The sequence below is a fragment of the Nasonia vitripennis genome, chromosome 1 (genome assembly GCF_009193385.2).
Source record: "Nasonia vitripennis strain AsymCx chromosome 1, Nvit_psr_1.1, whole genome shotgun sequence".
Taxonomy (NCBI): Eukaryota; Metazoa; Arthropoda; class Insecta; order Hymenoptera; family Pteromalidae; genus Nasonia; species Nasonia vitripennis.
The window spans coordinates 14,773,087-14,792,226 of record NC_045757.1 but is presented as its reverse complement, the minus strand read 5'-3'; the positions used below and the strand labels follow the sequence as shown (position 1 = coordinate 14,792,226).

Below are 19,140 nucleotides of genomic sequence, written 5' to 3'. Positions count from 1 at the left end.
GAGAGAGGAGAGGAGGGAGAGAGAGTGTGGGGCTGGGGTTATGCGCGTCTCTCTTGCGAGGGGAGACTGCGGTCCTCTTTCGCCGCGACACTAGAGGGCGCGAGGTACTTTCCTTTTTTGTGTACGCAAGCTCAGCGAGTGCTGAGGACTGATACATAAATAGGTATGTACATTCTCTCACTCTGTTTTACTCCTCGAAATACGAAATGGACGGGTTGCAGGTAGTGCGGACTCGAGGTGGCAGATGACGCTGGGAGTTCGAAGGAGGAGGACGCCGGAAGAGGCGTTTGCGTTTCGCGAGGGAAAACGTTTCACGTGCGGATCATGAAGTCGCAGGATGATGGGAATTTCAAGAGAGTGAGTATGTGAGCTTATTGCAGTTTGTCGGGAAATATCTGTACTTGGGAGATTACCCAAGTGAGTATATGCATCACTTACTTGGTGATTCCAAATGGATTTCACGGGAGGGAGGGAGTTGAGGAATGAGGAACAAACGGGGGTTGCGTGTGAGATGCTTCGCGAGCTTTATAAGTATTGTTGGGATTTTACCGAATTTTGTCTACTTTTGTTGAATCATCTCTGTTGGGTAAACGGAGGGCACACAGACTTTTTTGATGGAAAAAGAGTCGATCGTCAGGTTCGAACGTGTACGTACTTGTAGGAAATCGATTCGCGAAAAAACCGTTACGCGCGTTCTTCGTTTTTTCCGTTTGTTCGAATCGCAAGGTCGAATTTGTAGGTTCTAGAAATCGTTGATAATTGATTTATCAAAAATAGAAATGTCATTATCAGCTGTGAATTCTCAGCCGGGCTTTGGTATAGATTAAAACTTGAGAATTTTACAGATAATCAATCAAGTTCGTCAAGACTTTCGTTAACTGAAGCAACCTACTGAGACAACGCGTGGATTAAGATTTTTCCGAGGAAAGGATTATTAAGGCAAGGGTGATTCAAATCAATAACATATCAGTATATTTTGTAGTGGATGTTCATGACAATTTTTATTTTACTGTTTTTTAGGTAGGTACCCATGCATCACCATCCCGTATACTCGTGGACATGGCGTGTCGTGTGTGTTTACAGCACATATCGTTTGTCGAACATTGTTGTCATTTAATTACAAATCATCGCTTCGCCACGCGCACATGTTTTCCATACATCGCAACGATCAAACATGCTCTCGTTGCGGAATCGAATACTTCGGCGGCGTTTTTTGGCTCTTTGGGATTTTCCAATCCACACATCTCTCATAAGCATATGCACGCATCGACGTGTGATCGATCACAAAGAGCCGGACATTTAGAAAAATAACATTATTACCAACGTTTCGCTCGTAATGCAATCATATAATGTGTATGTACGTATAATGTCAACCGATGTATATCGTATACTTTCGCTGGAAAAATCGCGTCCTACGCAAAGAATTGACAGAATCCATCATATCGATCGAGATAAAAAAATAAATTATAATTGACTATATATCTGCGTACAGTAAGTAAACAAGCCCTTGCACGGTTTTATCAAAGTACGGTTGCTCTCGCCGCGTTTACGATTTACACCTTAAAATTGAGATTTCTAAAAGTCTCGGATCCTCTCCGGATTATTACATATCAGACATGAAAATATCGGATCCTATTGTATGTTGTATATATATTGTTGTTGCGTATTATGCATCGCGTATCTTCATATTCCACATAAATATAGGTATATGTATATTATACGTGAGATTTCACATCGATGAGAAACATTAGTTTATTAACTTTGCACGTGATCGTTATATATCCGTATATTATCATATCTCTCGTTATTATTACATTCCCCACATCGGCCCACCCAAGACTGCCGCCGCTGTATATCGCAATAAATTATCGAATTCCAGAGTCGTCGTCAATAATACAAAAGAAATCATTAAGATATACGCAAAAAATTGTCTAGCTAATATGTGAGGGAGAACGGGTTAACTCCCTCGTACATAAATAAATTAACTAAGTAAATAAAAAAAATGACCTAAATAAATAAAATACAATTGTAAAGAGAAAAACAAATTAGCTAAAAAGGGTGCGTTAAATGGCACATCCGCTCGAATACTGTTTTCAGGCATATTAATAGCTAGCACATTGATATAATCCAGCTGATGAATATATATATATATATATATATATATATATATATATATATAATGTGGCGGGACTGCAATATATACGTATATACATAAAATTGGCTATACTTTTTCTCCTCCTCTTCAAAAAGTAAAAAAATTCAGACTTTCGAAATACATTTTCGGTACGACAAATCTTGTCCGCAAGTAAACATATATAATGTAACAAGGAGGAAGAAAAAAAATATAATAAGACGCCTCCCGGGCTCATAATAATACCTTATTCAGAAGCACCGAATACTTTTTCAGTTACATATGGCATGTGCGAGGATACTCTCTTTTTCCTGCTAATACGTATAAGTCAAAAAAGAAAATACGAAATAAATAAATAAATAGGCTACATAGTCACTCGCGCAATGTGACATAATCCTAATTGAATGTCCCGCGGACACAATATAAGGGATAAACACACTTACACATACACGCGCGTGCACACATCGCACACATGCTGGCGCTCTGGAATACTCGGCAATTAACTAAGAAAAAAAGAACGAATTCACGTTCTAAATTACCCCTCCCCCGTTCCCTCGAACTCGTTACTCTAATACTGTTCGGTCGGCGATGCGAGGCTGAGGCTCTCCGCGAGACGAGTCCGCCCCTGTAGTTTCATAGGAATACTTTTGATTTGCATTTTTGTTTTCTATCAAGGGGTGGATCTGACCACTTAGTACAGGGCGCCGTCCTCGCCTCGATCGTTCGCAGTCGGGGTGTCGTCTTGATTTCGTACTTCGTCCCACTGTAAGCAGACAAACGAAGGTTTTCGTTATGAAGGGAACATTTTATATTTTTCGTGTTGATTGCAAAATCAATGAAGTTATAAATGCTTTATGCATCATTGAAGATCATCCGAGTAATTCAGGTGTATTTTTCAGAGAAGCAGCATCGCAGAGAAAGAGAAGGGAAACTCACTCGAGAGGAAAAGAGCCTGGCGAATCGAATGCGGTCATTGGGGCTGAGTTCTGCGTCCTCCTCGACGATGGATCTGAGGATACGGTTGAGCTCCTGCCAGCTGGTCTCGGTACTTGATCTACGCTTGCGGCCTCTGCGAACACAAGAACGTCAAGATAACAGGTGAGTATCGTTTTATCTCATCCCAAGTATCATACTCTTATCTCATAATTGAACACGTGTATAAAGTAATTTCGCGAATTTCAAACTCCTGGTTAAGCTTGTCACATGCTCGCACAGCGCACACGAGGCTCTAATCGACAGTTAAAGGAAAAACTTTCCGACGTCACGTATATAGATAACAGCCCGAGACAAGAAAGTCCACTCGAAATTCTGCGCAGTTTCGAAATCTATCCACTCTTCAGAGTCTGTAGAAGAGGCCGATGTACATTGATATTACGCATATGCATCGGCGCGTGTAGAGAGTGCCGATGTCGCAAGCGCGCGTGGGTTATTCACACGGCCGATTACATAGTTTTCCCGATAACGAGGCGATATTGCCTACTGACCTCCTGTAAGGTAATGTGCCACTGTCTAAAAATGCTGAAGAGGAATCCGGACGTGAATTATTACACAGACAGGTCGGGGATTTCCCCATTTCGTATATACCTGCTGTTGCCAGGCGATAAACTTCCTTAATTTGTACATTGTAAAACACACGCGCTCTCCGATAATATCGCCACTCATTTTTGGAATGCGGACCACTGGCAGCCGAGGCTATTTATAGACAAAGCCGCGAGAATTTGATTTGCCGAAAACGGCGCAGCGACGCGCAATATTACGTGGATTTTGATGATGATGATGATGCTTATTAAGAATAGACGACGCGCGGCACGTGTCGCGTAATACGCGCGTGCGCGAGTGGTGGGGGAGAGAGTCGTGATGCAATTTTTGGAGGCTCGCGTTTGACGCGCTCGAGCGTATATGATTTAGCGTAAAAGTCATTGTGAACGCGTGGGAACCGGAATAATTTCTTTCTTGTACGCTCCACTCGCATACACCAGATCATTCGCTGCACATCGTTTTGAATTGACTAACCGTGCAGAAAAGGCCGATGCGCGTGTTGCCGGAATTATGTTGTATTTTCGCGTAGTGTGTACATGCACGTCGGCGCGCGTATCTTCACGCGGTGAATCAGCGCCGACCGTTCGGTAGGGCAATCACACCCGTGACCGCGTTTCGCGAGGCCAGTTCCGCGGTTGCATATGCAAATTCGCTTCCTAATTTTGCGCCGATTCCTGGAAAATTCTGAAAGACCACCGTGTACGTTTGCGTGATACTCGCTGTACCATCTTTTTATATTTAGAATATAACGAATGCGCGTGTAAAATATTTATACACGCCTACGCGCGAAAATTTACGACGCTCGATCGTAAAAGAGCGCGAGCTTTATAGACGATATATATTTTCCCTACGTGTGCATTATTAAACTTCGAGGTAAAAGCTTGCAAAAAAAAAACATTGTGCGCCAACACAATCCCGTGCTCGTCGATGCAGCATTCGATTTGTATGCTATACAATAGAGTAGAAGGAGAAAACTACACGTATCGTCACGAGGAATAGGGTCAATACGGGTCCAGTCGAGCTTGACAAAGCCACTCAATCAGCCTCGCGCGGAGATGATGCACTTTCTTATCTGTATACGTTTCTAAGGAAAAAGCGCGCGTATTCTCGCGGCGTGTATCGCTGCGCAGGCTAACCTGTTTAGAGCCAGCCGAGCGTGTCGCGAGAGAGAGAGAGAGAGAGAGAGAGAGAGAGAGAGAGAGAGAGACGAACCGGTGGGTATATTGTCGCCCCCGTTCCTACGTCTTTACGCGGCCTGCATATAACTCGAGGTCTTGGATATTCCACGAGTGCGTTTGCAAATTTTCCGGACGACGGGAGAGGCGAAAGTCTAATTGATGAGACGAGTCGAGCGAACGTAAGTTTTTATACCGCGGAAAAAGATGGAAAACGCTTTACTATACAGTCTAGTCAATTCGGCTAAATTTAGACATACTAGCTTAGATATAATTTCGGGAAATTCTTTTGCGCTGACTCTCGAGGAAAAAAGATCGACCCTTGAACGTCATTGAGGAGCCGCAGCCTCGCGGCTGTTGATTTTTATTTCACGGAGTCGCGAGAAAATGAATATGTTAATGCGCCAGCCCTTATAATCCCTTGGACTTTTTTCTATACGTCGGCTCTTGTACTCCGAGGGGGGTGAGCGGAACTGCGCATTTTGTTTCGCGTTATATCGCGGAGGGTGTGACCGTCGCATGCGAAAAGCGAATCCCGCGCGTGGCTGCTCTCTTGGAAAGCTTTACACGTGCTCGTATAAGCCTGGCCACCGGAATGTCTGTGATTTCTATAATTATCCAAGCGCGATTCGCCACCACTCAAATATTTATCCCCCGCGCGCTCGCCCTATGCATACGAGCTTTTTCACGAGATGCGCGTTTTTCATTCCTCTCTGCGATATACTTCAATTATTGCATAGACACACTGACTCTCCCGTACACGAATATAATATATCGTAGCATAAAAGTTTGATTAAAGACTCGCGACGCCGCGCTTATAGGACTGCGCGACGCGCGACTCAACTCGATTAATCAGCGAGAATAACGCGGTGCATTATTAAGAGTGTATTATAGCGCCCAGCGGCGAACGCGACACTCATCCCCCTCTTGAATAACTAATTAACGCGGCCTCGGCTAAGCGAAGGTCTAATGCGGTCAGGAGGCTACTTTTCGCTGCCGCACAAGAAAGAGTCGGGTGATTAGCACGAGCTGCGCCGTACGTTCGAGACACCGAAGGGACCCGCGCTTCGAATCAATGTCACCGTCGCATCGGGTACAGCGTACACGTGCGCCGTGTATGCCATAGGGTGGAAGATTCTTTTTTTTTTCTTTTAGTTTTAACACATATTATGGAGAAGTGCGCGACGATAGGATCGTCGGGCAGCTCTTGGAACAATTCGCGGTCGTGCTGATAATAATGCTCTTCTCGCGGCTGGAATTTTGTTTACGGGCGAAAGCCGGGAAATCTTTCGAGTGTGCAAATTCGCCCGCGACCTTCTACGGGTGTGTAACGCGTGACTCGGATTCCGATCTGAGGAATCGTTCGATTTTAATATCGGCCTGATGTACATTATGAGAATCTCGGAATGTTTTGTGCATAGAGACACGCGGAGACCCTGAAAGAGCCAAGTATACGTACACGCGGCCGCAATTAATAACGGCTAAATATTGTATATGATCTGTTATAATGACGATGCGCCGCGGCGCGCGAATAATTAATTTAATGCGCGATTCCAAGAGCGCAGTCGAGTGGATTATAAAGCTCTTGCACCGGCTCTCTGTGATGCTGTGCGTGCGGCGAATGCATATGCGAGCTTTACTATATTATATGTACGCGAATTATTGAAACAAACTGATTTCTATATGTACATACGAAGGACGAGTGGTGGGATACGCGTATTATATTCGTTAACCTAGATACCGTGTACAAGGATGCGCTTGTTGCGCAGTATGTATACTCACATTTTCATGGGATCCACTTTGCCGAAACCAATGGGCACCGTCACGAGCTTGCCGCGCATTTTCTGCAGGGCTATCAGGGTCTCGAGCTCGGCCAGGCGCTGGTCCGACACTCGCTTCGGCCGACTGGAAAAGATTTTGAAAAAGAATCGAAATTTTAAAAATGATCATATATTTCCGGAACGAGCAAGGGTCAACCGATTGCATTCCAACTATATTTCGTATGTGCGCGCGATCGAGAAAAATTGACGTGCGCACATCGCAACGACTATATACTATATATATATATATATATATATATATATATATATATATATATATATATATATATATATATATATATATATGCATATATATACACACACACGCACACACACTCGTATTTGATCGCTTCTTATCAGTTTCACGCACGTTACATTAGCAACTCTTAGAGAGATCGGAACGTCGCGGAGAGATCCTGCGATAACCACTTTGCCCGACGTTGCGAAAAATCTGCAGCTCTCAGGAAAGACTTAAAAGGATGCGCGTAGTAATTTCATTTTTTTTCGTCATCGTTATACGCGATAGTCAAGTATAAGACGCGTGATGTACACGTGCATTCCTCGATAACGTATACAATGCAACGATGTGCATAAGAGTGAAAGAGAGAGAGAGAGAGAGAGAGAGAGAGAGAGAGAGAGAGAGAGAGAGAGAGAGAGAGAAGCGCGTGTGTGTACACGCAAACGCATGTAAAGTAAAGCATCAGCTCGCGGATGATTTAGCAGTTTTCGCATGACTTTAAGACCGACTCGCATTGCATCACTCGTCGCATAGCTGCAGCAGTGTCAACGAGCAAAGGTGGACCAACGCCAAGCGATGCACTCAAACGTTTACGCGCTTTGCGTCATTCTTCAGGCGAGTCTGGTCTTATATATGGAGCAGCGCGCGCGACTTTTTTCTCTTCGGATAACGCTCCTTGCATCCTCCGAGTGAGAGAGAGAGAGAGACGCACCCCCGCGATGCGTTAATAATACCATCTCGGACAATTATTACGCGTCAAAACAAACTTCGCACAGTCATCTCGAAGACGAGCGCAATATAATAAATCTGCAGTACCCACGTGCCGCGCTCGGCGTCGACAAATTGCTCGGCGTAATGACTTGTCTCGGGCTAACAAATGGCTGCATCGCGTATGCGCGCGCGCGAAGGGAAGGAGAGCGAAACCGGAGATCGAGTTATTGGGCAATGCGCGATTGTTAAGAGATCGCTCAGGCATATAGTGGTCGTCCTCGCGGCCTATCCGGACAGTCTATGGCTTCGGTTCAAGGTTTTTGTAACTTCGCACTCACCTGAGTAAGGCAGAAGGTCTGGCCTCGGTGACCTGGACCAGCAGGACGACACAGAGCACGATCCCGGCCACGGCCAAGGCACTCGCTGCGTATCGGCTCATTCTCTTCAGTCTCTCGTAACGATTCTCTTCCTCGGTGTACAAAGCGATCGGCGGCTGCAGCTGCTCGCCGGTTGCTTTCTCACAGTCGGTATTGGCGATTAACGGCTCAATCACGAATGTTTTGGGGGCTGAGAGCTGATCGACGGGCTAGTTGTTACACAGCACGTCGTCGTCCCTCAGACTCTATTCACACCAGTCTCCCTTTTCTCCTTCCTATCTATACCGAAGGAAACTCTCTCAACTTTTCTTCCCTTGCACACTCGTGGCTATCGTTGATCTTCTCCGTATAAATGTATACTATCGCGTCGATGCACTGTATGATCTCGGCACAAAGTTATGGAATAATAAAAATCCTGCAACTCCAGTGATTCGAGTCAACGTCGAGCTGTCTCTCTTTCTCTCTCTCTCTCTCTCTCTATCTATCTCTCGTGTGTGGTCGTTCGGTATATAGCGGTGAGTCTCTCGAACTGTAGTCATGCGGCGGGCTGCTGCGAGCATATATACTCGGTCGAGCTCGCGTGCCGCCACCTCCCACTCCTACCACTACGACGACGACGACGACGACGGGCTGCGCCGCCGGCACCAGCTTCGCGCTCTATCTACTCCACTAGCCGCCCTCGCTTTTCACGCGCGCGCTACCAGTATACACCTCTGTGTATTCGCGTATTATTGCTCCGACGTGTCGGGATATTAACCGCTGATTTGCGCTCATTGTGTCCGGGGCTGAGGCTTCGACTTCTCGCGTGTCGCCAGCAGAACCGACGAGAGGGTTGATTAGGTTTTAGGAGGAGCTATTAAACGCTGGCTTTTGTCCCGTTATCAGCCGTTTGGAATAGTCGCTATAATCGAGCGCAATGGATGGTTGTCGTCCGATTTCCACTTGAAAAGTATAAATTTAATACATGCGCCGAGTGGGTGTGTTTTGCGCAGAGAGAGAGAGAGAGAGAGAGAGAGAGAGAGAGAGAGAGAGAGAGAGAGAGAGAGCGCGATCTGATTAGCCGCGCGCGCGCATTCGAACATTTTTACACTTGGACTCTAAATTGACTCTGATCGAGGCAGCGAATCGCGTTCAATTAGGTAAACGAATTGCAGCGAGCGCTCTGGGCGCGCAGACGATGCCCGCGTATCAAAAGTTATCGCTGCCGTGTATACTATAATCGGATCTAGTCGCCCTCGATTTTAGAAGAATTTTCATTACTCGCGCATTACCGCCAAATCGCGTTACGTATTTACAGACAGACTATAGGCGTTAAAACGTTAACCGAATAATCGGCGCGTACGGCGGTTTATCGCGTTTTCAGTCAATTTCCGTCAAAATTACAGCGATAACTCGCCACACCGCTGCATTATCAGCGGCTCTCGTATATAGCGATGCGAAATTCACCGACATATCTAACTCTAGCTGTCCGTCTGCGTTTGACGTATTGGTAAACAAACATCAGCCGAACGCGATGCGTCTCGAGGCGTTATAAGAGACGGAAAAACGGCGCTCGACGAGCTTGCGTCATTAATTGATCGAAAATTTATAAGGGTCGGCTGTGCGTTTAGGAACTTTGAAAATCGAGGAGCCTCGCGCTCGGAGAAGCAAACTTTCGCGAGGGTCCGCGTTGATTACACGGGAAATCCGTTGCCCCTTGAAATTATCTACGACTATGTATCCGCTAGCGCATGTAGCTTATACATGGTGTCGCTTGTTTTACAAATGCGTATATACGACGAGCTGCGTATTGTATTTAGAGAGGAGGGGGATGATCGCTAAAAGCGACTATGTCCCACGTATAGTACACAGACAGGCCACTTATCGAGACCATGCGCCAGCTGATCTCGGATGCAAATTGATAAGAGATAAGAAGGAGGAATCCGGATGTTGCGTCACAGCGTCGACCCACGCACATCTTCTTCCCCGATACGTACCTACGATGATGCTCCTGTGTCTATAAAGCGCGTAAGTATAACGTACGTAGAAAAGAGAAATTTTCGGAGAATCGCGATGACTATTCGCTTCTTCGTTTCATTTTGGATCGAGCCAACCGTCCGAAAATTGGACAGCGGCCGCGTGTAACGTTATATAGGTTTTCTCGGAAGGCTTGAGAGAGAGAGAGAGAGAGAGAGAGAGACTGTGCAATAAGGCGAGGCTTTTACGAGCTATACGTACGTGACTTGCGACGGATACGCAGCCGGAGAGAGATGCAGGCGAGAAACGTTTAAGGGGATTTCGACATTTTTTCGACTGACGTCGGTGGCTATTCTCGCGTGCAACTTTCTGTAACTATGTATACAGAGGCTATATGGAGGATAGATCCGGTGAATATTCAATCAGGAGCGAAGGGTGAAAATAGCGCGGGAGCGTGTTTTTCTATAGGTGTCGCAGGTACATACGTAGAAAGAAATTTACGATCCTCTTTTACAATCTCGGATCATCTCGGATCGCTGATAATTTGATTAAGCGCGACGTTTTTTTTAATTATACGCTTGGACGGATTATGTGATCGAATCGTACATTACGGCGAAAAAGTTTGAAAAATGAATCCATCGATGGAATCCGGCTCGTATCAGAGATAGCGGAAAATCCGGAAGCTCACAAAGGCTCTCGAATAACTTCAAAGTAAGAGGCCACACTACAAACTTCCCTTCATTAGCGCAGCCGTGCGTAATCCGCGGGACGTCAGAGCGAAAATTGCACCTGCAACTTCCCCGCGTCGTTAACAAAAAAAAGAGCAATCCCTGACGGCGCGTAATTCCCTTCCGAAAAATTGGGCCTCTGTGACGTCGATCTCGTACCTTCGAACATCCGCATAAAGAGCCATGTAACAGCTACGCACGAGTCCCGTATTACACACATCCGCGCGCGATCTACCTGGAAGCAGTATACACGTTACAGCAACCGCCTCCGATTGCAACAGTGCATTCATTCACTCGCGCCTTCATTCACGCTATAACGCGTCGCGCGCGCGACCTCCTTACCTTGAATTCTCGAAAATCCCTCTCGTCGATGCGACGCACGCAATTCGGACGAATATCTCGTCGTTGATGCGGGAATGCGCGACTGAGTGTTACACACGATTTCCTAGGGGATAAGAAGCAAAGCGCGATATCAGGTGTGTATCGGCATCTATGGTATTTTATCGGTCGAGCGCATCAAGAGACGCGCTGTGTATTCGGTAAAATACACTGACGTGCGTGTACAGCCTTGGGGGGCGTGAACGCGAGGAAAACAATAATCCGTCGAATCATAGCTTTACGCTGATAAAATCGCGGTGTATGTGGCCAAGTTTTCGCACGCATTGCTTCAGCTAATGTACAGGCGACGCGATGTAATTGTCGTGGAGCGAGCTATATACTGCATGCAGGAATTGGGACAATGCCGTTGCCGGAGAGTCATTGTTGCTTCATTCGGCGCTGCGCAGTGTATAACGATCGCGGCGAGCGGTGTTTCCACCCTGGGCTCTCGGTGAATAAGCGAGCCTTTTTCGCCTTTCATCGCGCGTTATAGCCAGCTGCGCGGGCTGCCGCGATTGATTTTCACCGCGGAGACAATGCTCGCCCTAACGAATTGCACGCGTGACTAAATTCCCGCTCGCGCTGCACAATACTAGCTGTTCTCCCCAACGATGCGAAAAATGAATTATACCGCGTCTAAAAAACCGATCGACGTGTTTTCATGTGGAGAAAAGCACAAACAAACCCTGTATCGGCAACGGAGCGCGCGAAAATGATGTAACAACAATCCCGCAGCGCGCTAATCCTCCTAACGAAATATTTTGCCAGCCCCGCAGCGTATACGCGTTCTGTATGTGTACACATAAGCGCGCTACTTTTGAAATCACAACTCCGAACGCAAGCGCACGTCTATATCACGAACTTGCACACGAGCTTCCAATCTTTTCGTCATCCGTTCGCGCGCTCTTCGAGTGTGTTAAGGTCAAAGACTCGCGGCGGCGGCGGCGAAAAAAAAAGTCCGCTGGGGGTTCACACACACAGCAGCAGCAGCGACGACACGTTATCTGCTCTCTCGAGTATAGATGCTCGATTAGCCGGCACGCGCTCTATCTTCTTGCATAATCGCTGCTCATATTATATATACGCGACTATTAACACTCGATGAGAGAGAGAGAGAGAGAGAGAGAGAGAGAGAGAGAGACGTCGCTCACGCGTTCGTTCGAGTCGCGACAGGTTCCCTCCTCGATATATACCTGTGTCTATATGGTTCCGCGAAAATTTCGGCGTCGCTCTCGTCGTGGCGCTCTCTGATAATCAACCGACCGGAAGGACGAGTGCATAGCCGGCCGATGACGAACGGCATTCCAAGAGCGAGAAAAAGAGCATCAATGAAAGGGTCGCCGGCTTCGGCGCCGCGCCGGGACAGGATTTTTACGTTTCGCTGTATATTTATACGAGCTCGCTCGCAGGAGTCGGTGTCTGCTACTCTCGGCCTCTTAGTCATCGGGAACACCGCCGCTTCTGTGTATGTCTATAGAGGTGTGTACTTATACTTTCTACTCGGTTCATTCGCGCGAGCGGAATTCCGATAGTCGAGTTGCTCTTTCGAGGGGGTTCGTGACGTAGGATCTTTCTCTCTGTCTCTCTTGCGCGCACACACTCGTCTCTGTGATGTCGCTCACGTGCGTATGATGAGAATTTCGCCACGGCTTGCAATCGCTCGGATGTACGTATATTATAGGCGCACGGCACATGGTGTAATGGTGAACGGTACCACAGAAGAGCGAGGCTTCGCGAAATTTGGGATCACGGCTGGATGACTAAGAGAATCTTTTCGAGCACCCGTAATTTATGCTTTTTTCACAGCGGACTAATTGAGACTACGGCTTTTATACACCGTATACACCGTACGCGCTTAGGAGAAACAATTGAGCTTATTGGTATTGATTTTTCTTTCGTTAATTTAATTATTAAAAAGGTCGCTTCTATGCATTAATTATCTTTATTGTATGCGCTAATTCGCAATTATTAATGAAGTAAAACAGGACGTCTGCGCTGAGTGTATAATGTACTCTCGTCTACTCAAACACTTGTCTAAGCTTGACGAAAGTCGACGGTATAGCAAACACGCGGCTCTACTTCCGTTATGAACAAAAGCCTTTGAAGTTCGCCCAATGTATGTAGCGTCTAACTCGCAAACGCTTTATTGTGCCGTACGTGTACGTATTCTCTATTCTTTGAAAGGCGTCTCCTTATTATACGCATTGTGATCATGCAGCGATACGATGACAATTATTCTGATACATAATCGAATTAACCGCGCGTTATCGCCGCGCGTCGACGACTATGTTATGACGTATGCGAAACTTTCCCGTTTCCACGGAAAAGAGTGGACCGATGGCGTCGCGCATATTATACCGTAGAGTTTGGAAAATTCATAACGTAACGCTGAGTGTCTTCTACTACTACGCGTATATTTAACTAATATAGCTCCGAGTTTTCATAAGGTTGAATCAACAGTGACAGTTGCCGGCGCGACTATTCGCTGCCCGTGTATGCGTATAATATATCCGCATATCCGCTGTGTGGCTTGAAATGGGTACAGCGATAAAGCCATCGTCAGAATATATTCATTGAGAGAAAAAAACTCAAGTAGTAGGGAAATTCCGTTAATAGCTATGCCCGATCGAACGTCGAAGAGATTCGCTAATTGATCCCGCGCATCACGCGTGTGATAGTAAGTACAGCGCGTACGCGTTTATCACCTGATGCTCGCTCGCGGGTGTGAATCGTCACGACCGCGACGATACGATCGATCAACCGGCCTCTTATCAAATATTGACATTAGTCTGACGAAAAATTCGGGCGCGCTGGCGCGCAATGACTTTGGCTTTCAAGGCACCAAGGCGATCGAGAGCACTTATTACATGTGACCTATTAAATGTATATCGTTCGTATATCTTGGAATTTTCCTAATAATGCGAGCGTATGACATTATTGTAAGCTATAATACAATCGCATTACACCTTACGCGTAGCCGTATACGTAAGAATCGTAGAAATCATTAAATGCTCGATCGACTCGCGCTCGTCCTTATCTCACCAGAACGTGTATAATACCGCAGTATACATACTATCGGTCGGCGACAGATTACATGAGAGCTGATGCGTAATCCGTATACGTATACGTGTACCTGTATATATCGGGACAGCTGTCGCCTCCGACTTCGGCTCCGAAAATTTGAAATTGAAAGCTATGATATCACGCGCCCATCACCCATGTAACTGCGCACGCTTTGAAAGTTTCATTCGCTTTGAATATAACGGGGTAGCGTGTACGTATGTATGAATTTAACCGGGAACCATGCGAGACGGCGCGGTGTTTTATGGAAGCGCGCGATATAATTGAAATTTTACACGACCTAGTCTAGTAAATTCTACACTTTTTTTCTTCTTTCTTTCTTTTTTCTAATCTACGGGGCTCTCTCCCAGCTACGAGAGACTTTAGACGAGCAACAAAAAAAAAACGATAAATCAGCGGCGTTGAAACGAAATCAATTAAGCTGGCCTCGTAAATCAGTGAAAAATATTTGCAAATTAGATGCGGAGGAAGGGAGATTTATCGAGCACACATATTACACGGTTTTCGAGAGATCATCGTGTATGCCCGATTAGATCCAGCGAATCATTCTCCCTCGATATACAGCCCGTTACATCACATCTCTGTCTCGCGAGCGCGCGCGCGCGCGCGTACATATTATCTGCTCTCGGGACGTCGAAAGAAAAATACGTTATTTTTCGAGTACAAAAAAGCTCCACCGATATAGCGTATAAACTCTCCGAGCGCCGCTATCTATTTTGCAAGTCCCTGATGCTCCGCGAGGAAAAATCCGATAAATTTATCGGCCAAAGAGAGAGAGAGAGAGAGAGAGAGAGAGAGAGAGAGAGAGAGAGAGAGAGAGAGAGGGAGAGAGAGATGTACATAGTGAGAGAGGGGCGCACGCGACGAACGAGATGAATAGTAATCAGAAGAGAAGGAGAGAGAAAACGGGTCGCCACCTGTTGCCGCTCTCTTTCTCTCGCTTCCTTCTTCCGTCTCTCTCGTGACTCGCGCACGCGCGCGCGAGTGAGTTTTCAAGTGCCGCCGCATCACGGCCGGAGGAGGAGAGATAATTCTAACGTGGTTAAGCCGCTTTATCGGAGCTTTTTTCCCTGCAGTTTATTTTCAGTGTCGTGTGCTTTCGCGGAAGATACATTTTTTCCCGAGCTTTCGAGGCTGCACACACTGATGCAGCGCGATTATGTATGGAAAATAGAAGGCGATTATCGAGCTGATCTAATTCCAGTGTCTGACTCATTAGAGAGAAGCTCGATCGCGCGGATATGCAACCGGTTGCAATCGATTATGCGAGGAGAACGATCGCTGAACTTCTAAACAGTTTATATATACTTGTGTATTTTTAGAAGCGTTACAGTATGCGAGCGAAAATCTGGGCCTTGACGGTCCCACCTGTATGACGCATTTCCCTACCTTCTGTATCTCAGATATGCTACACACGGTCGAAAAATTCAAAAGGCGCTAATCGATTCAACAGCCATACATCGATATTAGCACATGTCCGCGTGTCACCTTCTACAAATATGTCTTCATAATTCGCGGTACAACGTCCGCACGTGATCTCGGGCTAAAAATAGCTTAGTCGACAATTATAGTCAGACAAACGCGTAAAGTTTCTGCAAAGCTTTATCGGCACACTACGCTCACACGTGAGGATAAGTGATTCGACTCGACTGCATCGATTTTTTCTCTCGCGCGATTACTCCTTAATCTCGTCACTACAGGTACACTAAAGAGCCGCGTCATCAGAATCCGGAAGTTGATAACCGGCTACACCGGCGTTATCGTCTCTATTGATACACCGCGAGATAGATGCGTAAAATATATGTATCGTAGTATACACTGGCGTCATCTGACTCTTGTAATATCGACGCAGTAGCCGCGCTGCCCTCCGTTATCGAGAGCAACTCCCTCATTTTGTAACGTGTAGTAGACATCGTTGGCAAGCATCGCGTGTTTGTCTATCTCATAAACACGGCTTCGAAATTTCAGGACGTAGTATAGCAGAGCTCTTCAATACAAAGCGCGTTGAAAGCTCTACTTCTCTATTCGCTTATTCGGATATATCGCGCGCAGACGCGTGACTCTTCATTCATCAAAATCACGCGCAATTGCAGCGGATTGCCACATTCCGCGGATGTGTGAAACTATAATCTATCACGCTATCGCGGCGGGTTGTAAAATCATCGCGCTATCGTTTGATGCAGCTCTTATATTTGTATATTGCGGGGCGAATAAGATTATAATTTAGCGCATCGTGCGCACAATTCGTTGGAGCTATTGCGAAGGCGAGAGTGAGTGAGTTATGCATAGCGGGAAAAATAAAATCGAGAAGTTTTCCTTGTCGCGTAGTTTCTCGGAGTTGGCATTAAATATAGACGTCTCAAATATTGACAGACAGTAGAGTTATATGCATACATAGCAGAATGAATTTAAGATGAAATAAAATTTGAGACAGGCCGTAATCTTCTTCGAAATCGCGCAACAACCGCCTTTCGACTTTCTATAAGCTTTCCAACTTTGACATTGATTCGGGAACCTACTCGCATTCGCTCTGTGTGCCACGTCCGTCGGGAGAATTATGTATCCCTATGTCTCCCTATTCACGTAAACTATAAAAATTCTAAACACCACCGCCAGAAATGCTCCGCTCACGCCCACCATCATGATTTCCCAGTCGTGAAAACAGTCCGACGATTTTCCTCATTACGCGTATTCGCCTATATCTCTCGATCTAAAAATAGCCGCGGGGTCGCGAAATTGGCCGTCGGTATTTGAATTAACATCCGCGGGGCTTCCCATCTGTAGAACACTCCTCCGTGGCGAGACGTAACGCGTTTCCATAGAAAATCTCGCTTGCGGTGATAAGAGCTCTGATAAGATAATAATGACGATCTTATTCTTCGCGAGTTTTGTTTATTCGTGTATATAATAATCGCGACGAAAAATTCTAAAAATGCCGAACTGACGTGTTGAGCTGCGCGAGATAATCGCGAGGGGAAGTTCATTTTGAAATACATTCCAGAAGCAACGACTCGGATTCATACTCATCGAGCGAATCAAGATCGCGACGAATTCTGAACTTTGCCCGAGGCTCGCGACCATATAACGAGACTGCGGTTATCTTTGCGCGCATAGCTTCTTTTAATGGAGTTTCATGACGGTCCCGAGATATGTAACACATTGTAAGAATGTATCAGCTCTTTTTTTCGCGCCTCTAGACTTTACACGATGTAATCTCGTTACGCGCGTCGTCACAATATAATTATGAGCTTTCGAGAGTATACAACGGATGACTGTAATCTCGCGTGTTCCAGAGAAAAATAATCGACCCTATCACGAGCTGTACATGACCATCCTCACTCCTCGTGATCAGACACGCAGCATCAGGTGTCTCGTTTATTGCTTTCATTTCACTCTGTGTGTGGCTTCCAGGAAGAGCCAGTGAAGAGGGCCGGCCGGGATTGAGGAAAAAAATCATAATAAATAATGGTACATAAATTTATGATATATCTTCAGCCTAAGCTATCCACTTTGACATGAACCGGTGCATTCGATCGTGATCTTTCAAAGTGTTGAAGACTTTACTCTTTCTCTGGAAAGCTACGGATACATAATAGAATCTTGCGAATATTCCACGCTTGTATAAGATCACGTATAGCGCAATCGAAGGATTGTTCCACAGCGCGTGGTTCACTCGTGTGTTGGGAATGAGATTCGACGATTATCGTTGTCAACTTTACGTATATAGGTACATACGAAAATCCGCGTGACGACGCGACGCGCGCTTTATTTATATAAATGATTATTCGAAGATTTGGGTGCAATTCGTTTATTATTACTAATGGGCGGATTGTCGCGACGTCTGGGCAAATCGCTCTGACTCATTTGCCTTTCTATACGGACGATATATCGTATCATGTTGCGTTGATTGGCTTTATTTGAAGAGTTTGAAGGAGAACGAATCGTGGTGTAAGACTACTTCAAAACGTAATTTGCGCTGATATGTGAAATCATATCACGAAAAATGTATTTTTTTCTCTAAATTTTCATTGAAAAGTTTGGAGGGTATTCGTGTTTGAGGAAAAAGCCTCTCGACGTATCTCTTCATTACGCCCGGTCACAAGGGAGGACGGCGCGGCATTGGAAAGTGAAACTTTTTTTCGCTAGCATACGCGTTTTGGGCGGAAATTTTCATGGTGAATGACGGTAGTTAAGCTGGACAGAAAAGTTATTAAACAGAGTAGTGTGGAGTGATTTATCAGTAGGTCGCGAGGATTTATTTATTTATAAAAAATTCCTGAATAAATTACTAAAAGTCGTTACTCAATGGCCAAATTTCCAAAATTAACGACCACACTTACTCCTTTCAAACGCTATAGCTTATTCCGAGAAACAACAGACCGTTAGCCAATTAGAGAATATTCCCAAAGTTCACCCTACAAGCATATTAGAAGAATACCTGATCCCTCCCCCGAGAAACCCTCTTGCCGAATTTTGCCTAACATTTCGCCACACGCAGCTCAAACGCACCGCCTGCACAATTCTTCTCGGTAATTCCTCCCGAGGCGCACGCACAACAACTCGAATCGATCAGTTCTCCGCGCCGCCGCCAAGAGGATGACTCCGAGCTCTCCCATTTAATCTGTCTCTGGCCATATAAAGCGGTGCACTTCTCGGTAAAGACAAAAACCGATCGGGATCAATTTGGCTGCATTCTGAAATTAACTTTCACTGGGCTGGGCTCCTTCTGCCGTTGCAGCGCGTCGAGAAATTTACGATTTCCGCGGACGATGAGTAGAAAGAAACAGAAGAAAGAAACCGCCGCCCGGGAATACCGCAGACGTTCATCCGCCCCCCGCAGGTATAATAATAAGCGTAAAGGTATGCAGCCCTTTATAAGGGTTGACAGCAGCAGGAGCAGCAACCTTTTTACGACGCCTATATATACCGCACCCCGTAATGATATCCTGTCTCGGTCGGAAATGCCGGCGATTTTTTTCTTTATTCACCTTTCTCGCGAAATCGCG

The 19,140-nt window shown here is 45.9% G+C and overlaps 2 protein-coding genes across 2 annotated transcripts in view; one reads left to right on the top strand and one right to left on the bottom strand.

Annotated features, from left to right (window-relative positions):
- Positions 1-970: 970 nt before the first annotated feature.
- Positions 971-8,541, bottom strand: LOC107981184. The gene is made up of 4 exons (XM_031928592.2): positions 7,953-8,541; positions 6,628-6,750; positions 3,068-3,200; positions 971-2,894 (listed from the first exon to the last, which is right to left on the bottom strand). The coding sequence occupies exons 1-4, from the start codon at positions 8,051-8,053 to the stop codon at positions 2,823-2,825; spliced, it is 429 nt and encodes a 142-aa protein (XP_031784452.1). The 5' UTR covers positions 8,054-8,541; the 3' UTR covers positions 971-2,822.
- The window catches only part of LOC100121470 (fatty acyl-CoA reductase 1), a 30,026-nt gene continuing 14,012 nt past the window's right edge, over positions 3,127-19,140 (top strand). Inside the window, exon 1 of the mRNA XM_031928579.1 lies at positions 3,127-3,229. The gene's annotated coding sequence lies outside the window, so the exon portion shown is untranslated. The remainder of the gene's footprint in view (positions 3,230-19,140) is intronic.